The sequence below is a fragment of the Oncorhynchus clarkii genome, unplaced genomic scaffold (genome assembly GCF_045791955.1).
Source record: "Oncorhynchus clarkii lewisi isolate Uvic-CL-2024 unplaced genomic scaffold, UVic_Ocla_1.0 unplaced_contig_1455_pilon_pilon, whole genome shotgun sequence".
NCBI classification, from domain to species: domain Eukaryota; kingdom Metazoa; phylum Chordata; class Actinopteri; order Salmoniformes; family Salmonidae; genus Oncorhynchus; species Oncorhynchus clarkii.
Genome location: NW_027258310.1, coordinates 49,571 through 73,083, shown reverse-complemented (window position 1 = coordinate 73,083; position 23,513 = coordinate 49,571). Strand labels below are relative to the sequence as shown.

The following is a 23,513-nucleotide window of genomic DNA, read 5'->3' as shown; positions in this document are numbered from 1 at the left end:
AGGCCCAGTAAGAGTGGCCTCGTAAATAAAATACCGATTAGCGCTGCGCCATCCTTGTGGTGAAACAGTAAAGTCCGTATGTTCAATCCGACGTCTGCAGTGGCCATACAGCATTTAAGGCGATGCAACCTTGGCAGAAGTCAGGACATTCATTCTTGCTGCATTTCACCGAGCAGAGCTGTTGTGAAGGAAGGGGTCTTCTTCTTCTTTGCTATTATGACGGTCTGCAAACAATTTTTATAGATGCACGACTCCAAATGATTTGCCTATTTATCAGCCTACTATTCCGTAATGAATAGAAATAGTGATAACAGGGCAGATATTCCTTACACTTTCTGTATATGTTCATACAAGTGACCACAGGAAACTTCTTTGATCAGAGGTTAGTTTGTTTAATATAGTTTGCAATCCGGAGTTTACACTTACAGCAATTTACAAAGAAGACTCAGTTCTCAAGATGGTGTTTTCTCTTTACGTCCCCTACTATGGTTCACCCCGCCGAGGGTGACATCCCTTAACTTTAACACAATATAAACTAATCATTAATAGTTGCTAATACAAAGATGTTTCTGCTAGACGGAGTTCAGCTTATTGTTATTTGCAGTTTCCCAATCCTCCTTCCTCTTGCCCGACCGAGCTCCCTGTCTCGTTAACTAAATAACTACCGATGAATTATTTCATTTGTTTTTAAATCAATGCGTGTGTCTATAACTGTGTGCCTGTATAAGATTACAATAGCATTTTATTTGACCTTTATATGACTCTTATTTTCAATGACGGCCTAGGAACAGTGGGTTAACGGCATTGTTCAGGGGCAGAATGACAGATTTGTACGTCACCAGCTCGGGGATTCGAACTTGCAACCTTTCGGTTACACACATTGGTTTGTGTTTGTGGGTTTGAAATTAGTGGAGGGTGGTATGTGCATTAACTTAAGTGAAGTAACACATAAATCATTGGTTTTGGTGTTATTACACGGTCAGTTGAAGTCATTATGTTATTCATTAAAAAGGTTGTTACTCACCTGACTGATAACGTAACTTATTACATTAAATAGAAAAAACAACAATTCAACATTTTATTATATTAACCAACAAGATATTACATTTACCAGTTTTATTACGTTATAAATCTAAAAGTTATTACATTAACCGTTGTTACAAGACACAGTATACATAGATCTTGTCTTGAACTCATGGAAATAATTATCCAATGTATTATGGATTAGATTTAGGATCATTTTAATCAATACAGATATATAAAATACACCATTTAAGTGATAACTTCTTGTTTAGAAGATAATGGATTGAATGTATTGATCAATTTAATACATGAACATACACCTATTGTTGAAACATTATTCTACATAATGACATTTAATAGTAGTATCATGAGTATATGAAAGAAGATACAATTATCACCCCCCCCCCCCCCCACACACACACACACACAGGTTCATTATGACACTTCCTATGATAACATTTATCCATTTAGATCAATGCGTGATATTACATAGACACAGTGGAGACCTGATCCTAGATCAGAGCTGCATATTATGCTCCAGAGGTTACCATGGTGATCAGACTAAGTCAACTGTTTAAGAATGGGAGATGGATATGACTGTTCACTAGATGCTTTATACTGATCCTTTATTTAGGGATCTGGAAACAGTGCAAGAAGGGAGGGAGATGAAATAGAGCATGTTTGTGTCTACTGTTTTTTTCCTCATTGACCCTAAATAAAAACAAAGCTCTTCCCACCTGGACAGACATACGGTTCCTTCTCCAGTAAGTGTTCACTGGTGGGAATAAAGGGTCCCTTATTGACTGAAGCGCTTCTCACACTGATCACAGATGTAAGGCTTCATTCTCTCCTGTGTGTTCGCTTGTTTAATCAGGGAGAAAGCTTGAGAAAAGCGCTTCCCACACTGACCACAGCTATAAGGCTTCTTTCCAGTGTGTGTTCGCTGGTGTTTAGTCAGGGTGTAAGCTAGAGCAAAGCTCTTCCCACACTGAACACAGCTATAAGGCTTCTCTCCAGTGTGTGTTTGCTTGTGTGCAGTCAGGCTCCCAGATTGAGCAAAGCTCTTTCCACAATGATCACAGGTATAAGGCTTCTCTCCAGTGTGTGTTTGCTGGTGTGTAGACAGGGAGGAAACTACAGCAAAGCTCTTCCCACACTGATCACACCTATAAGGCTTCTCTCCTGTGTGTATGCGCTGATGTTTAGTTAGTTTTTCTGCTACAGCAAAGCTCTTCCCACACTGAACACAGCAATAAGGCTTCTCTCCAGTGTGTGTTCGCTGGTGTGTAGTCAGGTGGCCTGACTGATTAAAGCTCTTTCCACACTGATCACAGCTATAAGGCTTCTCTCCAGTGTGTGTTCGCTGGTGTGTAGTCAGGTTGACTGACTGATTGAAGCTCTTTCCACACTGATCACAGCTATAAGGCTTCTCTCCAGTGTGTACACGCTGGTGTACAGTTAAGGCTCCTGCACTAACAAAGCTTTTCCCACAATCAAGACAGGGGTAAGGCTTCTCCCCTGTATGAATTCTTACTTTAGATTTGAAGGTGTTAGATGCAGCAAAACTCTTCCCACACTGATCACAGTGAATAATGAAGCCACTTTGGCTTGTGAAACTCTTCCCACAGTCAGAGCAGCAGTGGTGAGGTTTCTTCCCTGTACGTCCCTGCTGGCGTTTCTTGAGATGTTCTGATCTGGAGAGACTCTTCTCTGTCTCGTCAGCAACATGTTGTTGAGGCTCCCCAGATGATAAGCCCCTCCCATTGAGAGAACAACAGTGTGTGTCCCCTGTGAAACAAAGACATTGAATAACTAGGTTTTGGAAATACAGGTCCATAAATAGTATTATTTTTGTAAAAATTTATTGTTATTTAACAGACGCTCTTATCCAGAGCGACTTACAGGAGCAATCAGGGTTAAGTACCTTGCTCAAGAGCACAGATGGTTTTACCTAGTTGGCTCAAAGATTCAAACCAGCAACCTTGCGATTACTGGCATTAACCACTAGGCTTCCTGCCTCCCTGTTCAATAAATACACTATGGCCAGTTTATTAGGTACACGCTCCCCGTTCACAAAACTGGATCGACAATTTACTGGCCACTGAGTGTATATTGTTTATCAATCAATTAACAGAAGTTGCAGAAGCAGATTGTAGTCTAATCCACACACCCCATTGTTCTTACTTGATGAAATCAAATCTCCCTCCTCGTGTCCTTCTCTCACAGCTCCACTCTGCCCTGGTGTTTTCCTGCAGTCGACCAGCCGCACAAACACCCTCTTCAGACCCAGCAGTAAGGCGCTACCAGGAGAGTTGTGACCAGGGGACTCCGGCAGGGTGGAGGGGGACGGACTAGCTCTGTCCTGGTGACCACAGGAAGTATTGTACATAGAATATAACTAGACCAAACATTTGAATACTTTTTTCCTTATCACTATAATCTAGTAGTAATTTAGTAGTAGAGGGAATTTCCTTTATGCCCCATTCTACACACAGCCTAAATGATAGGCACTGAACCATTCACAGGACAATAATAAAAAGGAGCATATAGGATCCAACCCTATCGCGTTTGTAGACTAAGAAATAAAATATGAAGTGACAGTTTCATCATTACGTATCACAAAGATCACAGATGACAGTGCCCACCAAATCTATGACAAGCGAGAATGAATTTTAAGCACCAAAATGTGTTTGTCAAAATAATATCTGAAAATGTCAGTTATTGAACATAATACTTCTATTTGCAATATCAATTTATGATTAGGCAGTTGAGGAAAACTCCATTTACCAACACTACATGTAGGACAGACAGACATTCTCACACACAATATTAATATATATTTGTATTTTTTAAATTTTTTATTTCACCTTTATTTAACCAGGTAGGCTAGTTGAGAACACCTTTATTTAACCAGGTAGGCTAGTTGAGGACACCTTTATTTAACCAGGTAGGCTAGTTGAGAACACCTTTATTTAACCAGGTAGGCTAGTTGAGAACACCTTTATTTAACCAGGTAGGCAAGTTGAGAACACCTTTATTTAACCAGGTAGGGAAGTTGAGGACACCTTTATTTAACCAGGTAGGCTAGTTGAGAACACCTTTATTTAACCAGGTAGGCTAGTTGAGAACACCTTTATTTAACCAGGTAGGCAAGTTGAGGACACCTTTATTTAACCATGTAGGCTAGTTGAGAACAAGTTCTCATTTACAATTGCGACCTGGCCAAGATAAAGCAAAGCAGTTCGACACATACAACGACACAGAGTTACACATGGAGTAAAACAAACATACAGTCAATAATACAGTATAAACAAGTCTATATACGATGTGAGCAAATGAGGTGAGATAAGGGGGGACTTTACCTAGCAAGGACTTATAGATGACCTGGAGCCAGTGGACTTGGCGACGAGTATGAAGCGAGGGCCAGCCAACGAGAGCTTACAGGTCGCAGTGGTGGGTAGTGTATAGGGCTTTGGTGACAAAACTCTGTGATGGACTGCATCCAATTTGCTGAGTAGAGTGTTGGAGGCTATTTTGTAAATTACATCGCTGAAGTCAAGGATCGGTAAGATAGTCAGTGTTACGAGGGTGTGTTTGGCAGCATGAGTGAAGGATGCTTTGTTGCGAAATTGGAAGCCTTGATTTAATTTTGGATTGGAGATTCTTAATATGAATCTGGAAGGAGAGTTTACAGTCTAACCAGACCCCTAGGTATTTGTAGTTGTCCACATATTCTAAGTCAGAACCGTCCAGAGTAGTGATGCTAGGCGGGCAGGCAGGTGCAAGCAGCGATCCGTTGAGGAGCATGCATTTAGTTTTACTTGCATTTTAGAGCAGTTGGAGGTCACGGAAGGAGAGTTGTATGGCATTGAAACTCGTCTGGAGGTTAGTTAACACAGTGTCCAAAGAGGGGCCAGAAGTATACAGAATGGTGTCGTCTGCGTAGAGGTGTATCAGAGAATCACCAGCCGCAAGAGGGACATCATTGATGTATACAGAGAAAAGAGTCGGCCCAAGAATTGAACCCTGTGGCACCCCCATAGAGACTGCCAGAGGTCCGGACAACAGGCCCTCCGATTTGACACACTAAACTCTATCAGAGAAGTAGCTGGTGAACCAGGCGAGGCAGTCATTTGAGAAACCAAAGCTGTTGAGTCTGCTGATAAGAATGCAGTGATTGACAGAGTCGAAAGCCTTGGTCAGGTCGATGAATACGGCTGCACAGTATTGTCTTGTGTCGATGGCGATTATATTGTTTAGGACCTTGAGCGTGGCTGAGGTGCACCCATGACCATCTCGGAAACCAGATTGCATAGCGGAGAAGGTACGGTAGGATTCGAAATGGTTGGTGATCTGTTTGTTAACTTGGCTTTCGAAGACCTTAGAAAGGCAGGGTAGGATAGATATAGGTCTTTAACAGTTTGGGTCTAGAGTGTCTCCCCCTTTGAAGAGGGGGATGACCGCGGTAGCGTTTCCAATCTTTGGGGATCTCTGACGATACGAAAGAAAAGTTGAACAGGCTAGTAATAGGGGTTGCAACAATTGCGGCGGATAATTTGAGAAAAAGAGGGTCCAGATTGTCTAGCCCGGCTTGTGTTTTTTGGTCCCTAAGTTCCCTGAACAGTTGCATATCGCGGGGGCTATTCGATGCTAATGCAGAACGCCATGGGATGTTTTTGTGATTTTCAAAGGCAGTCAGGTCTGGAGTGAACCAAGGGCTATATCTGTTCATGGTTCTACATTTTTTGAACGGGGCATGCTTATTTAAGATGGTGAGGAAAGCATTTTTAAAGAATAACCAGGCATCCTCTACTGACAGAATGAGGTCAATATCTTTCCAGGATACCCGGGCCAGGTCGATTAGAAAGGCCTGCTCGCTGAAGTGTTTTAGGGAGCGTTTGACTGTGATGAGGGGTGGTCTTTTGACCGCAGACCCATTACGGACGCAGGCAATGAGACAGTGATTGCTGAGATCCTGGTTGAACAAGGCAGAGGTGTATTTAGAGGGCAGGTTGGTCACGATGATATCTATGAAGGTGCCTGAGTTTACGGATTTGGGGGTTGTACCTGGTAGGTTCCATGATAATTTGGGTGAGATTGAGGGCACCTAGCTTAGATTGTAGGACGGCCGGGGTGTTAAGCATATCCCAGTTTAGGTCACCTAACAGTACAAACTCTGAAGATAAATGGGGGGCAATTAATTCACATATGGTATCCAGGCTGCAGCTGGGGACTGTAACAAGCAGCAACAGTGAGAGACTAATTTCTGGAAAGGTGGATTTTTAAAAGTAGAAGCTCGAACTGTTTGGGCACAGACCTGGATCGCATGACAGAACTCTGCAGGCTGTGTCTGCAGTAGATTGCAACTCCACCCCCTTTGGCAGTTCTGTCTTGGAGGAAAATGTATTCACATACATAGAGGCATTTTTCAGCTATGATTTTACCACTCAGAATCCAGAATGGATATGACAATGGGGCCAGCACAGGATGTAATACACCCTTACAACAATCTACTTGTTGATCTTCTTGACTTCTTATCTGGTAAACTGCTACTGTGTGTCAAGAAAAGAGCCCCAATTAGGGGTTAGTGTACTCCAGTAAAAAAGGTCTGGTTTAGATTATAAACTATTGCCCTGTGTCCCCATTCATAGGGGAATGAGAGACTAGTCAGTGGTAGAATTGAGTTGGCACTTTATTGGCCCAAACACCCACAGACCCATAAGGTTGAGGTTACTCATGGACAGTAATTAGTCATTATTTATTTTTTTGTCTTCTAACTGTCCAAGAATAGGATCCAAAGTGTTAAGAAATATTTGTTCCCATAAATACAAAGGAGGATGTCTCCTCAGTCCTCATACCTCTGGCACTTTATTCAGACTGCCAGACTTTGCACCACAGAGCCAATCAGGAGAGAATACATACAGGTCAAGGGTGCCAATTGAAAGTCAAGGGGTGTGAAAATGGACAAACTAACGGGTCTGCAAATCAAAGGCTAGTCAGCGGACATTCTGAACCTTGTTTTAAGTCACTAGGTCACATGACCAAGGAGCTATTGAAATTCAAAATGTTGCCAAATTAATGTAAAAACATGTGGGATGAAAATGGACAAACAAAAGGGTGTGCAATGTGTAGGCCCACTGAGTGGACATTCTGAACCTTGTTTGAGTCAAGTAGATAACATAACCAAGGAGCTATTGAAATTCAAATGGAAAAAAAGTCTGCACTTTGTTTACGCTCCCTAACTAATTCAACTAGGAAAACAAAATGCTACTCGCATTTCCACATGTTTATTAGCTTTGGAAAGCTAATTCATGTCCAATTCGTGAACATAAGACCTGTGCAATGTTGTGCGCAATTTTTCCAACATCGTGACACTTATTTGGAGTCTGTGGTTTGAAAGCTCGAATATCCGTTGAATATCCCATTTGAAACTGTCTTTACCTCGGTCAGCAATCCAGGGTTGATTTACACCATTGGTGTAGCCTATGCCTAATTATTTCTCCCTGGTTCTGACTTGACCTGCTGGTTGCGCATTGCCTTGTATCATCAATCTGTGTGCGATGAGCTAGTAGGCTACTTGGCTGAAATTACCACCACGGTTTATTTTGTCCAACTGTTCAAATCGAACGCATGGCTGTGCAAGATCAAATATTATGAAAACTGGACCTAGACATTTTATACACAATAAGCATACTGTTCATGGAAGTCAACCAAACTTACCCGCTCCATCGTAGAAGCTACTGAATTCTTTCTTCAACTTTTCCTAAAATAAAAAAAACTGACAGTAAATGTGTACGCTAAAGTTACTAGTTACTTTGTCACAGCGTTCAGATAAAGAAAAGATAGACCACACCTTCTTAAATATCAAAACTCGATTTAAGTTGTGACAAATTTACGTCTCATGTAGACTAATCATACATTAGAAACATCCTGCAAAAGCCTGATGAATTTTATTTGGTTTGAAAACTCGATAGACGGTAACAAAGTACTTCCTGTTGATGGTTTTCAGCTTCTTCTGTGGTGTTTAAGAGGTGCCGCCACCAACTGTAGTCATCAACATCAATAGTCATCAACACTTCGCTTCAAGGCGGGTGAGGTGGTTAAGGGAGTCATTATGCTAGAAAAGGCTTTTGTATTATATCATGAATCTATTTAAACGGTACATTACATTTTTCAGTTTTAGTATCATCCTGAATGATAGTAAATGCAATATGTCCACGTGTGGTTGTATTGTTTTTACATTTGCAAATAAAATCTTATTAAAATCTCAAATCTAAGGTATTTATAGAAACAAAAACAGCTTGATTAGAGAAATTCTTTGCTAATGTATTTCAAATTAGATCATGGCTAGATGGCTTTATAGGGCTGATAACCAGCCGTTCTCTGAATGGAGACGCAAAATCGGCCCGACAAGCGGTCTTATGAGTGCTAGCAAGCTAAGGAACTTATTTTCGATAAAAATTAACCTCACATAGCAAATAAGCCAATCGTTTTTTTGCTTGACCAAATTCAACACTCTTTCATTGACCTCCATACAAAAACTCCTTGTCTGCTGGAGCGAATAAACGCCACCTGCTGGAGGGCATCACATTTTCCCTAGAGGTGGGCCTCTCTCTTTGCCTCTTCTTTTCTGACAAAGTTATCTTTGAGTGTAATGGATATGAAATGGCTAGCTTGTTAGCGGTGGTGCGCGCTAATAGCATTTCAATCGGTGACGTCACTCGCTTTGAGACCTTGAAGTAGTGGTTCCCCTTGCTCTGCAAGGGCCGTGGCTGGGTAACGATGCTTCGAGGGTGACTGTTGACGTATGCAGAGCGTCCCTAATTCGGGGACGGACGAAAAGTCTATACTGTTACACGAGCGTTCAGATATTTTTATGTCTGCAGTGGCCAAACAGCATTTACTGCGATGCAACCTTGGCAGAAGTCAGGACATTCATACTTGCTGCGCTTCACCGAGCAGAGCTGTTGTGAAGGAAGGGGTCTTCTTCTTTGGTAATATGACGGTCTGCAAATAATTGTTATAGATGCACGACTCCAAATGATTTGTCTATTTATCAGCCTACTATTCCGTAATGAATAGAAATAATGATAACAGGGCAGAAATTCATTACACTTTCTGTATATGTTCATACAAGTGACCACAGGAAACTTCTTTGATCAGAGGTTAGTTTGTTTAATATAGTTTGCAACCCGGAGTTTACACTTACAGCAATTTACAAACAAGACACTCAGTTCTCAAGATCCTGTTTTCCCTTTTTATCCCCTACTATGGTTCACCCCTTAACTTTAATACAATATAAACTAATAAGTAATAGTTGCTAATACAAAGATTTTTCTGCTAGGCGGAGTTCAGGTTATTATTACTTGCAATTAGTTTCCCAATCCTTCTTCCTCTTGCCCGACCGAGCCCCCTGTCTCATTGACAATTCGAAATACAGATTCATTCATTATTATTTTTTCTTTATCAATGTGTGTCTAACTGTGTGCTTGTGTGTGTATTTGTGTGTGTATTTGTGTGTGTATTTGTGTGTGTATTTGTGTGTGTATTTGTGTGTGTATTTGTGTGTGAGTACAAGGGCATAGGTGTGTGTGTGTGTGTGGGTTTGAAATTGGTGGAGGGTGGTATGTGCATTAACATTAGTGTAGTAACACATTAAACATTGGTTTAGGTGTTATTACATGATCGGTTAAAGTCATTATGTTATTCATTTAAAAAGGTGTTACTCACCTGACTGGTAACGTAACTTATTGCATTAAGTGGAAAAGTTATTACGACAACAATTCAACATTTTATCATTAACCAACAAGATATTACATTTACCAGTTTTATTACATTATAAATGTAATAAGGAGCATTTGAAATCAATATAGATTTATAAAATATACAATTTAAGTGATAACTTCTTGTTTAGAAGATAATGGATTGAATGTATTAATCATTTCCCCCACACACAGGTTCACTATGACATGTTATGATAACATTTATCCATTTAGAGCCCAATGTGTGATATTACATAGACACAGTGGAGACCTGATGCTAGATCAGAGCTGCATATTATGCTCCACAGAGGTTACCATGGTGATCAGACTAAGGCAACTGTTTAACCTTTATGGGAACGGGGGCAGTATTGAGACGTTTGAATGAAAAACGTGCCCAAAGTAAACTGCCTGTTTCTCAGGCCCACTTTCTCAGGCCCAAACACTCTAAAGTTTCCAAAACTGTCAAAATAATGTCTGTGAGGAAAACAGAACTGACATGGCTGGCAAAAACACAAAGAAAATCCAACCAGAAAAAAAAGAAATTCAATCACAGGCTTTTATTTTGTAAAGCTATAGAAAACCCCTATGTCCATCCACCAGATTGCAATTGATATAGCTTCTACTAGCTGCCAACTGTCTTTATTCAAGGTTTTGAGGCTATTGTTTTGAAAAATGAATTAGTATTTTGACTTAGAGTCTGGTGACTGCTAGGGTCACATCAGTGTTTTTGCGCGCAATGAGGAAGGTACGCTCTTGCTAATTTGATGTTCAAATTGAACACAGTCCTTTCCGTATGAAATATTATAGTTTATTTACATTTCAGACAACCTGAGGATGATATAGACACGTTGTTTGACTAGTTTCGACAAAGTTTGCCAATAGCTTTTAGAACTTTTGTTTGCATTTTTCAACGAGGGAAACCGGTGGATTACTGAGTCAAGCGCGCCAGCTAAACTAACTTTTTTTAATATAAAGGACTTTATCGAACAAAAGGACCATTTGTGATGTTTCTGGGACTCTTATGATTGCAACCAGCTGAAGATCTTCAAAGGTAAGTGATTCATTTTATCGCTATTTCTGACTTTCTTGACTCCTCTACTTGGCTTGAAATAGTTTTTCAAGCTTTTGTATGTGGGGCACTGTCCTCAGATGGTGGTCTGCTTTCGCCGTAAAGCCTTTTTGAAATCTGACGCAGTGGCTGGATTAAAAAGAAGTTAAGCTTTATTTTGATGTATGATACATGTATTTTCATGAATGTTAGTAGTTCTATTTCTGTCATTTTGAATTTCGCGATCTGCAATTTCACCGGATGTTGACGAGGCATCCCGCTATCCCAAAGAGTTAAGAATGGGAGATGGATACGACTGTTCACTAGATGTTTTCTACTGATCCTTTATTTAGGGATCTGGAACCGGTGCCAGATGGGAGGAAGATGAAATACAGCATGTTTGTGTTTTCTGGTGTTTTCTCATTGGCCCTAAATAAACAGAGCTCTTCCCACCTAGACAGACATAAGGTTCCTTCGCCAGTGTGTGTTCACTGGTGTGAATAAAGGGTCCATAACTGACTGAAAAGCTTCCCACACTGATCACAGATATAAGGCTTCTTTCTCTCCAGTGTGTGTTCGCTGGTGTTTAGTCAGGTTGCATGCCTGATTGAAGCGCTTTCCACACTGATCACAGCTATAAGGCTTCTCCCCAGTGTGTGTTCGCTGGTGTGTAGTCAGGGTGGAAGCTAGAGCAAAGCTCTTTCCACAATGATCACAGCTGTAAGGCTTCTCTCCTGTGTGTGTTCGCTGGTGTCTAGTCAGGGTGAAACCTGCAGCAAAGCTCTTCCCACACTGATCACAGCTATAAGGCTTCTCTCCTGTGTGTGTTCGTTGGTGTTTATTCCGGTTTACTGATTGAGAAAAGCCCCTTCCACAATGATCACAGCTATAAGGCTTCTCTCCAGTGTGTGTTCACTGGTGTATAGTAAGGGAGGAAGCTAGACCAAAGCTCTTCCCACATAGACAGACATAAGTTCTCACTCCAGTGTGTGTTACCTGGTGTCTAATCAGGGAGGAAACTACAGCAAAGCTCTTCCCACAGTGATCACAGCTATAAGGCTTCTCTCCTGTGTGTATTCGCTGGTGTATAGTTAGTTTTTCTGATACAGCAAAGCTCTTTCCACACTGATCACAGCTATAAGGCTTCTCTCCTGTGTGTAGTCGCTGGTGTTTATTCCGGGTTACTGATTGAGAAAAGCCCCTTCCACACTGATCACAGCTGTAAGGCTTCTCTCCAGTGTGTGTTCGCTGGTGTATGGTTAGTTTTTCTGATACAGCAAAGCTCTTTCCACACTGATCACAGCTATAAGGCTTCTCTCCAGTGTGTGTTCGCTGGTGTGTAGACAGGTGGACTGACTGAACGAAGCTCTTCCCACACTGATCACAGCTATAAGGCTTCTCTCCACTGTGTGTTCGCTGGTGTGTGGTCAGGTGGACTGACTGAACAAAGCTCTTCCCACACTGATCACAGCTATAAGGCTTCTCTCCAGAGTGTGTTCGCTGGTGTGTAGTCAGGTGGACTGACTGATTGAAGCTCTTCCCACACTGATCACAGCTATAAAGCTTCAATCCAGTGTGTGTCCGCTGGTGTATGGTTAGGACTCCTGCACTAACAAAGCTTTTCCCACAATCAAGGCAGGGGTACGGCTTCTCCCCTGTATGAATTCTTACATTAGATTTGAAGGTGTTAGAAGAAGCAAAACTCTTCCCACACTGAATAATGAAGCCACTCTGGCTTGTGAAACTCTTCCCAAAGTCAGAGCAGCAGTGGTGAGGTTTCTTCCCTGTACGTCTCTGCTGGTGTTTCTTGAGATGTTCTGATCTGGAGAGACTCTTCTCTGTCTCGTCAGCAACAGGATGTTGTTGAGGCTCCCCAGATGATAAGCCCCTCCCACTGAGAGAACAACACTTAGGGGTGTCCCCTGTGAAACAAAGACATTGAATAACTGGGTTGTCAATATGAGTCCATAAACACATACTATTTAGCAGACTTACAGGAGCAATTAGGGTTAAGTACCTTGCTTCAAGAGCAGACAGATTTTTCACCTTGTCGGCTCAGAGATTTGAACCAGCAACCTTTATTAGTGGCCCAACGCTCTAAACCACTAACCTACCTGCTGCCCTTATCAATATACACTCATTGGCCAGTTTATTAGGTACAACCCCCTCCATTCATGAAACTGGAGCGACAATTTACTGGCCACTGAGTGTTTCCTGTTTATCAATCAATTAACAGAAGTTGTAGAATCAGATTGTAGTCTAATCCACACACCCCATTGTTCTTACTTGATGAAATCAAATCTCCCTCCTCGTGTCCTTCTCTCACAGTTCCACTCTGCCCTGCTGTTTTCCTGCAGTCGACCAGCCACACAGACACCCTCTTCAGATCCATCAGTAAGGCGTTACCAGGAGAGTTGTGACCAGGGGACTCCGGCAGGGTGGAGGGGGACGGGCTAGCTCTGTCCTGGAGACCACAGGAAGTATTGTACATAGAACATCATCAGACGAAACATTTGATTATTGTATTCTATATCTGACTGGTGCATCCTTATAATACCTCCTTTCTCCTGAAGTGTGTAACCAACCGTTCACTACTTTCCACAAATGTACCATTTTTTTTCCTAATCACTTTTTCAAAATGGAAGTGGTCCTTGTAATGCCCCTCTGTCTTATGTTCAGAACCTTTGATTGAGCGTTCATTGGAGTTGAACACATCGTTCACCCCTGAGTTAGTCTTGGTTAACCCAGAACTAATGTCTCACGTAATTGGTCAGCCGCTCTATTCAGTTCTGGGTTCATACGTTTTAGGAGAGATGATGAAACGAGGAGGCCGCCAACACCTGCCAAATCGTGATTTGTCAAAATAACCAGAGGAAAACCTAAACACCTGACCTACTGCTGCTCATTATGATGTATTTTCTTAACCTTTATTTAACCAGGCAAGTCAGTTAAGAACACATTTTTAGTTTCAATGACGGCCTAAGAACAGTGGATTAACTGCCTTGTTCAGGGGCAGAACAACAGATTTTTACCTTGTCAGCTCGGGGACAAGGGGGTTATATCGGGGGTTATATCCTTCCTGTATGGCCCTGTCCAGGGGTGTCCTCGGATGGGGCCACAGTGTCTCCTGACCCCTCCTGTCTCAGCCTCCAGTATTTATGCTGCAGTAGTTTGTGTCGGGGGGGGGGCTAGGGTCAGTTTGTTATATCTGGAGTACTTCTCCTGTCCTATTCGGTGTCCTGTGTGAATCTAAGTGTGCGTTCTCTAATTATCTCCTTCTCTCTTTCTTTCTCTCTCTCAGAGGACCTGAGCCCTAGGACCATGCCCCAGGACTACCTGACATGATGACTCCTTGCTGTCCCCAGTCCACCTGGCCGTGCTGCTGCTCCAGTTTCAACTGTTCTGCCTTATTATTATTCGACCATGCTGGTCATTTATGAACATTTGAACATCTTGGCCATGTTCTGTTATAATCTCCACCCGGCACAGCCAGAAGAGGACTGGCCACCCCACATAGCCTGGTTCCTCTCTAGGTTTCTTCCTAGGTTTTGGCCTTTCTAGGGAGTTTTTCCTAGCCACCGTGCTTCTACACCTGCATTGCTTGCTGTTTTTTGGGTTTTAGGCTGGGTTTCTGTACAGCACTTTGAGATATCAGCTGATGTACGAAGGGCTATATAAATAAATTTGATTTGATCAGTCAGGAAGTTAAAGCTTGGTCGCAAATGGGTCTTCCAAATGGACAATGACCCCAAGCATACTTCCAAAGTTGTGGCAAAATAGCTTAAGGACAACAAGTCAAGGTATTGGAGTGGCCATCACAAAGCGCTGACCTCAATCCTATAGAAAATTTGTGGGCAGAACTGAAAAAGTGTGTGCGAGCAAGGAGGCCAACAAACCTGATTCAGTTACACCAGCTCTGTCAGGTGGAATGGGCCAAAATTCACTCAACTTATTGTGGGAAGCTTGTGGAAGGCTACCCGAAACGTTTGACCCACGTTAAACAAGTTAAAGGCAATGCTACCAAATACTAATTGAGGGTATGTAAACTTCTGACCCACTGGGAATGTGATGAAAAGCTGATAAATCATTCTCTCTACTATTATTCTGAAATGTCACATTCTTAAATAAAGTGGTGATCCTAACTGACCTAAAACTGGGAATTTTTACTGGGATTAAATGTCAGGAATTGTGAAAGACTGAGTTCAAATGTATTTGGATAAGGTGGATGTAAACTTCCGACTTCAACTGTTTCAGAACAATCCAGATGTCGTTGTTCCAATGTTTTTTCAAGTTCTAATGTAAAAAACGATATATCAAAACTATTTTCTTTTAGACATATGATATTGGGATTACTCTGAATATCACACATGGACATTTCCTATGGGCGGATATGGAATCATTCAATATCCTGTGATAGGCCTATGTGGACATCTTATTTTCTCAATAGGACGACAAATACTGACAGTAGGCCTACATTGTATATTTTAAGCTCTAGATTGAGGTCCAATTCAGGGTCTTGATATGCTAAATAAGGACAATTTCTGATGCTTATTTTCGCGGAGGATATGCTCAATAATTTGACTAATATTAACTCCATATCATTCTTCGACACTAGCTATCATTGTTGTGTTACTTCCGCATAAAGACGCGCGCAAACACAAGCTAACAGCACCGTAACTGGTAGCCTAGCAACAAAAATCACCTATTTTCAATGGTCGTTTTCTTTATTTGGGCGCAACAAATTAGTGTATAAACGCTGTGTGATCGAACTGACATCTGAAGAAACAATTTGAGGTGTTCAAAGAAGTTAACCGATACATAATTGGTGTAGGCGATGCCTAATTATTTCTCCCTGGTTCTGACTTGACCTGCTTGTTGCGCATTGCCTTGTTTCATCAATCTGTGTGCGATGAGCTAGTAGGCTACTTGGCTGAAATTACCACCATGGTTTCTTTTCTCCTGCTGTTCAAATCGAACTCATGTATGTGGAAGATCACACGTGAAAACTGGACCTAGACATTTAAAACACCACAATAGGTAAACTATTAATAAAAGTCAACCAAACTTACCCGATCCATCGTGGAAGCTGAAGTTACTGTATTCTTTCTAAAAAAAATTAAAAAACGACACTAAATGTGTATGCTACAGTTACTTTCTTAGTCACAGCGTTCAGATAAAGAATAGCTCGACCACAACTTTATAAATATCAAAACTCCATTTAAGTTGTGACAAATGAAAGTCTCATTTAGACTAATCTTACATTAGAAACATTCTGGAAAAGGATGTGGAAATGTGTTTGGTTTGAAAACTAGATAGAGGATGGTAACAAAGTACTTCCTGTTGATGCTTTCCGGCTTCTTCTGTGGTGTTTAAAAGGTGCCGCCACCTACTGTATATAGTCATCAACACCTCTCTTCAAGTGGGTGAGGCAGTTTAGGGAGTCATTATCCTAGAAAATACTTTTGTATTATATCATGAATCTATTTAAACTGTACTGTAAACATGTTTCACTGTTTTAGAATCATCCTGAATGATAGTAAATTATTTATGTGACAGTAGGCCTACATTGTATATTTTAAGCTCTAGACCACGTGTGGTTGTATTGTTTTTATATTAGAGAAATTCTTTGCTGTTGTCTTTCAAATGAGCTCATGGCTAGATTCCTTTATAGGGCGTGACCACAAGTGGGCGTGACCACAAGTGACCACAGGAATCAGAGGTTAGTTTGTTTAATATAGTTTGCAACCCGGAGTTTACACTTACAGCAATTTACAAACAAGACACTCAGTTCTCAAGATGGTGTTTTCACTTTATTTCCCCTACTATGGTTCACCCCGCCCTTAACTTTATTACAATATAAACGAATCATTAATATTTGCAAATTCAAAGATGTTTCTGCTAGGCAGAGTTCAGATTGTTATTTGCAGTTTCCCAATCCTCCTTCTTCTTGCCTGACCGAGCCCCCTGTCTCATTTATTTTTTTCCTTTATTTAACCATGCAAGTCAGTTAAGAACAAATTCTTATTTTCAATGACGGCCTAGGAAAAGTTGTAACCTGATACCAATAACTTATTACATTAAGTGGAAAAGGTTATTAGACAACATTTTATCATATTAACCAACAAGATGTTACATTTACCGGTTTTATTACGTTATAAATCTAAAAGTTATTACATTAACCGTTGTTACAAGACACAGTATGCATAGATCTTGTCTTGAACTCATGGAAATAATTATCCAATATATTATGGATTAGATTTAGGATCATTTTAATCAATACAGATTTATAAAATACACCATTTAAGTGATAACTTCTTGTTTAGAAGATAATTGGTTGAATGTATTGATCAATTTAATAAATGAATATAAACCTATTGTTGAAATATTATTCTACATAATGACATTTAATAATAGTATTATCATGAGTACATGAAAGAAGATACAATTATCCCCCCCCCCCCCCCCACACACACACACAAGTTCCCTATAACATTTCCTATGATAACATTTATCCATTTAGATCAATGTGTGATATTACATAGACACAGGGGAGACCTGATCCTAGATCAGAGCTGCATATTATGCTGCACAGAGGTTACCATGGTGATCAGACTGAGGCAACTGTTTAAGAATGGGAGATGGATATGTACTGTTTACTAGATGTTTTCTACTGATCCTGCATTGCTTGCTGTTTGGGGTTTTAGGCTGGGTTTCTGTACAGCACTTTGAGATATCAGCTGATGTAAGAAGGGCTATATAAATACATTTGATTTTATCCTTTATTTAGGGATCTGGAAACTGTGCCAGAAAGGAGGGAGATGAAACACAGCTATAAGGCTTCTCTCCAGCGTGTATTCGCTGGTGTGAATTCAGGTTATCTAATTACAGCAAGTTTGTGCTTTCTGTTTCTTTCTCATTGGCCCTAAATAAACAGAGCTTCACTGGTGTGAATAAAGGGTCCATAACTGACTGAAACGCTTCTCACACTGATCACAGATATAAGGCTTCTTTCTCACCAGTGTGTGTTTGCTTGTGTGATTTCAGGGCCACTGACTGATTAAAGCTCTTTCCACAATGATCACAGCTAATAAGGTTTCTCTCCAGTGTGTGTTCGCTGGTGTCTAGTTAGTTTTTGTGTCTAGTCAGGGTGGAACCTGCAGCAAAGCTCTTCCCACACTGATCACAGCTATAAGGCTTCTCTCCAGTGTGTCTTCGCTGGTGTGTAGACAGGGAGGAAAATACAGCAAAGCTCTTTCCACACTGAACACAGCTATAAGGCTTCTCTGCTGTGTGTGTTCGCTGGTGTATATTCCGGGTTACTGATTGAGAAAAGCCCCTTCCACACTGATCACAACTATAAGGCTTCTCTCCTGTGTGTATTCTGTGGTGTGCAGTCAGGTGGGAAGCTAGAGCAAAGCTCTTCCCACACTGATAACAGCTATAAGGCTTCTCTCCTGTGTGTGTTCGCTGGTGTGTAGTCAGGTTGCCTGAATGTTTGAAGCTCTTTCCACACTGATCACAGCTATAAGGCTTCACTCCTGTGTGTGTTCGCTGGTGTGTAGTCAGGCTGCCTGAATGTTTGAAGCTCTTCCCACACTGATCACAGCTATAAGGTTTCTCTCCTGTGTGTGTTCGCTGGTGTATAATCAGGGCGGAAGCTGCAGCAAAGCTCTTCCCACACTGATCACAGCCATAAGGCTTCACTCCAGTGTGTGTTACCTGGTGTGTAGTCAGGGAGGAAACTATAACAAAGCTCTTCCCACACTGATCACAGCTATAAGGCTTCACTCCAGTGTGAGTCCGCTGGTGTGTAATCAGGGTGGAAGCTACAGCAAAGCTCTTCCCACACTGACCACAGCTGTAAGGCTTTTCTCCAGTGTGAGTTCGCTGGTGTGTAGTCAGGGAGGAAACTATAACAAAGCTCTTCCCACACTGACCACAGCTGTAAGGCTTTTTTCCAGTGTGAGTTTGCTGGTGTGCAGTCAGGGACGAAACTCCAGCAAAGCTCTTTCCACACTGACCACAGTTATAAGGCTTCTCTCCAGTGTGTATTCGCTGGTGTCTAGTTAGTGTTTCTGATACAGCAAAGCTCTTCCCACACTGATCACAACTATAAGGCTTCTCTCCTGTGTGTGTTCGCTGGTGTGTAGTCAGGTTGCCTGAATGATTGAAGCTCTTCCCACACTGATCACAACTATAAGGTTTCTCTCCTGTGTGTACACGCTGGTGTGTAGTCAGGCTGCCTGACTGATTGAAGCTCTTCCCACACTGATCACAACTATAAGGTTTCTCTCCTGTGTGTACACGCTGGTGTATGGTTAAGGCTCCTGCACGAACAAAGCTTTTCCCACAATCAAGGCAGGGGTAAGGCTTCTCCCCTGTATGAATTCTTACATTAGATTTGAAGGTGTTAGATGCAGCAAAACTCTTCCCACACTGATCACAGTGAATAATGAAGCCACTCTGGCTTATGAAACTCTTCCCACCGTCAGAGCAGCAGTGGTGAGGTTTCTTCCCTGTACGTCTCTGCTGGTGTTTCTTGGGGTGTTCTAATCTGGAGAGACTCTTCTCTGTCTCGTCAGCAACAGGATGTTGTTGAGGCTCCCCAGATGATAAGCCCCTCCCGCTGAGAGAACAACAGTGTATGTCCCCTGTGAAACAAAGACATTGAATAACTAGGTTTTGGAAATATAGGTCCATATATAGTATTATTTTTGTAAAAAGTATTTGTTATTTAGCAGACGCTCTTATCCAGAGCGACTTACAGGAGCAATCAGGGTTAAGTACCTTGCCCAAGAGCAGACAGATGGTTTTACCTTGTTGGCTCAGAGATTCAAACCAGCAACCTTGCGATTACTGGCCTTAACCACTAGGCTAACTGCCTCCCTCTTCAATAAATACACTATGGTCAGTTTATTAGGAACACCTCCATTCACAAAACTGGATCGACAATTTACTGGCCACTGAGTGTTTACTGTTTATCAATCAATTAACAGAAGTTGCAGAAGCAGATTGTGTTCTCATCCACACACCCTATTGTTCTTACTTGATGAAATCAGATCTCCATCCTCCTGTCCTTCTCTCACAGTTCCACCCTGGTGTTTTCCTGCAGTCGACCAGCCTCACAGACACCTTCTTCAGACCCAGCAGTAAGGAGCTACCAGGAGAGTTGTGACCAGGGGACTCCGGCAGGGTGGAGGGGGATGGGCTAGCTCTGTCCTGGTGACCACAGGAAGTATTGTACATAGAATATCATTAGACCAAACATTTGATTAGTCTAAATCTCTGATTGATGGCTGCATCCTTATAATACCTCCTTTCTCCTGAAGTGTGTAACCGTTCACTAGTTTCCACAAATGTCTTGTATATTTCACTTTGGCAAATTTTTCAAAATAGAATTGGAATATTTTTTACAAAATTTAAAAACGTATAAAACTTGATGGTAGAACAAAGAGCAGAACAGAAACGAAAAGCTCCACCCCCTCTTTCAAGATGTAGATGTCGCCTCCCCTTCCAACGTGTGAAAGATGGTAACACCTGCTAAATCATGTTGTTCAAATAACCAGTGATGAAAAACCTAAACACCAGAACTACTGCTGCTAGTTATCCCACTTGGAGCATGTTGAGAAAAATGTCAGTCTCATAGTTTCAGTATCCTTATACAGGACATACATAGAAGAAACCATCAGATATGGGGGTATTGTAACATGTAGCAGAAGCCTGCAGTAAAAAGGTATTGTGTAGCCTGGTGCAATTTCTGCCCCATGTAACATTGCTCAAGATTCACTTGTCTTATTACTGTAACAGCATCCACATTTAAAACCGTCAACATTCAGAACATGAGTGTAATAAACTGTAATTTACCACCCAAGTATTTCAGCAGTACATTGTACACTACATCATTTCTGATTTCATATTTTTTAATACTGTACGTAAACTTGACACTTTATAATTTTGCTTACGTAATTCAGATTTTAGCAGTTTGATTAAATGATGGTTAACAAATGACATGAACATCGTTGTACTTAAATTTACGAAAATCTACAACATACTTATGAAAATTGTACCAAAGAGAGAAAAAAACAGTATTTGATTGGTGGAGTCATGTGATAGTGGGAGAATCCACCATATGTTTCATAACAGCCATTTCCTTTCAAATCAGTGAAGGGAAGTGAACAAGTGCACAGTTAGGGAGGAAGGAAAGATAACTAGGGATTCCTTAACATATTATGTAGGTAGAAGTGGAGCTAGCGTGAGGGCCATGGGTGCGACTGTTCCTGCAGATACACTCAATCCCAGTGAAAGTTGCACCCCTGGTTTTTGGTATCTTTTAGTTGTCACTAAATTAGATGATGTTGAAGTTGAAATGGTGCTTGAATAGTGGAGGAAGCACCTGTTTCCTTTTCGACTTGCGGTAACTCTAAATAAATAGCTGTTTAGTATTCAGAAAACATTCACTTGCTCGACCATTCTGAAGGTCATGTAACTGTTACATGCAACATTTCTTGTGAACTTAACAGGACAGATGTTGCTCTCTAGTTTTATGATGTAACAAAGGTGTGGTTGAATGTATTCTGCCACTGTCTTCTTGTCTCAGCTGAGTCAAGGCATATGAACTAACAGGTTATAACAACGCAATTATTATAACATGTAATATGGCTATTTTTCTGGCTTTCTTCCCAGGTGATTTTTACCTACACACCGCTACTGCAAGTTGTAACTTTGCAATTAATTATTTCTCCATGGTTCTGACTTGACCTGCTCGTTGCGCATTGTCTTGTATCAATCTGTGTGCTTTAGGATAGTAGGCTACTTTGATGAAGGACAAAATATCCCACGTGTTTATTACCACCATTGTTTATTTTGACCAGCTGTTCAAATGGAACGAATGGATATGGAAGATCAAAGATGATTAAACTAGACATGTTATACACCACAGTAGGAAAACTGTTAGTAAGTCGACATAACTTACCTGAACCATCGTTGAAGCCTTTCTTTCTTCAGCGTTTCTTCAAATAAAAAACGTGACAGTAAATCTGTAGCTAGCCTACACTAGTTACTTTCTTTGTTACCGCGTTCAGATAAAGCTAGACCAGAGCAAACGTTAATATAAATATCAACACTCGACTTACGTTGTGACAAATATATGTCTGATGTAGCCTAATCTTACTTCAGAAAGATCCTGGATAAGATTTGAATCTATTAAAGTCAATAAAACGTTCAACACCACCAACAATCCTGTTGTCTGTGTGAGGTTCTGCGTTATACACTATAGCCCGTTACCATATCATATGTGGTGGAATATTATCTGCTGTTGGCTTGTGTGGGTGTGTGTGTTATGCAACATAGCTGACTTGAGACATTGTTAACAGTTTCAGGGCCATGGCCTTTTCTCTTGATGGAAAAATACAGAATAACATGAAGACAGGACCTGTGCAATGAGTTGGGGGGGGGGGGGGGGGGCACATTCAGAACGTAGTGTTGCGAGACAAACGGTCTTTTGTTAGATAACAGGTGCCAGGTGCCTGATAACTGAATATTCTACACAACTACAACGACTGACCGCTGGAGCCCTAGGGGGCTGGGACCAGCTCTGCGCCAACAATCTACGATAGGCTGGGTGAGTTTAAACCACGCCCAGTCTCTACTCTGAGAGGCCGGCACGGAAGCAGGAACTACTTCTGTCAGAGTATATTATAATAACTTTGTCAGGAACAAGTCAGTTGTCTGTTTGCCCTGCGAGGTGTGACAGAGAGCCCGTATATACGAAAATTGCATATACCACTTATTGCTTAGCTAATAAAAAGTACATAGTATACAATCGGTGACTCATTGTCATATTTATCCTGATACCAGATTCGATTGACGCAACTCTAACATCCGTTATAGTCTACCTCTACCCCAGTCTGTTGGAACAACATCCTCTTCCGAGATTCCAGATATTTTTAATTGTCTGAGGCCCAGTAAGTGTAGCCTAAAAAAATATCAGACAAATTACAGCTATACATGCTGCGAACCATGCAGCATTTACAGCAATGCAACCTCCGAAGTAGTCAGTGTGTTACAAGCCTTTCGCTACACCCGCTATAACATCTGCTAAACACAAGTATGTGACCAATAAAATTGGATTGATTTATAATTCTTCCGCTTTACAGACCAGATCCAGAGATGTTGAGAAGGAAGTGGTCTTCTTCTTCTTTAGTGTTATGGCGGTCAGCAAAACAATGATTATAGGTGCACTTCCCCACCTAGTGTATTGGCTGTGTATCAGCCTACTATTCTGTAGTATTAGTTCATAACACTGTGAAAAACCAACTAACCAAACACCCATTAAAACCTCATCAATATTCCACTACTTTGGCCCTCTGATTCAACACCAGGCCAGCATCCTAGGAGGACAGGATATTATCCTTCAAAACACCTTGTAACTCTGCAGTAAAATATTGTACACCCAAGTACTTCTCAACAGCTGCCACCACATCATCTATCCACTGTGATTTACACTCTATTACTGTGGTACTGTTGACAACCATGGCCATGAACTTGGCCAAAACTTACTGAAGCATGTTATTCCTGTCACTCTCTATTGACCTCGGCCTAATCACAGAGATCCTCTCAGGATCCTTCACCCTGGAGCCATCTTCCTCTACTACTCCCTTCACTGCCTCAGCATACAACAC

The 23,513-nt window shown here is 41.4% G+C and overlaps 2 protein-coding genes and 1 pseudogene across 2 annotated transcripts; all 3 read right to left on the bottom strand.

The window, feature by feature from the left end:
* Positions 1-1,104: 1,104 nt before the first annotated feature.
* On the bottom strand, positions 1,105-22,101 carry LOC139396607 (zinc finger protein 180-like). Its single transcript, XM_071143563.1, has 3 exons — positions 21,806-22,101; positions 3,208-3,385; positions 1,105-2,811 (listed from the first exon to the last, which is right to left on the bottom strand). The coding sequence occupies exons 1-3, from the start codon at positions 21,812-21,814 to the stop codon at positions 1,820-1,822; spliced, it is 1,179 nt and encodes a 392-aa protein (XP_070999664.1). The 5' UTR covers positions 21,815-22,101; the 3' UTR covers positions 1,105-1,819.
* Positions 11,741-13,556, bottom strand: LOC139396606 (zinc finger protein 180-like). The gene is made up of 2 exons (XM_071143562.1): positions 13,120-13,556; positions 11,741-12,755 (listed from the first exon to the last, which is right to left on the bottom strand). Exons 1-2 carry the CDS (start codon positions 13,322-13,324, stop codon positions 11,746-11,748), a joined length of 1,215 nt encoding a protein of 404 aa, XP_070999663.1. The 5' UTR covers positions 13,325-13,556; the 3' UTR covers positions 11,741-11,745.
* LOC139396603 (zinc finger protein 135-like) lies at positions 17,302-20,079 on the bottom strand (annotated as a pseudogene).
* Positions 22,102-23,513: the final 1,412 nt, after the last annotated feature.

What these genes read in the sequence shown, in the direction of transcription:
- LOC139396606 (XM_071143562.1), bottom strand. Translation starts at nt 13,324, where the DNA reads ATGTACAATACTTCCTGTGGTCTCCAGGACAGAGCTAGCCCGTCCCCC. An exon ending in GGGAGATTTGATTTCATCAA is followed by an intron (nt 12,756 to 13,119) that starts GTAAGAACAATG and finishes TTTGTTTCACAG; the next exon opens with GGGACACCCCTAAGTGTTGT.
- LOC139396607 (XM_071143563.1), bottom strand. An exon ending in GGGAGATTTGATTTCATCAA is followed by an intron (nt 2,812 to 3,207) that starts GTAAGAACAATG and finishes TTTGTTTCACAG; the next exon opens with GGGACACACACTGTTGTTCT.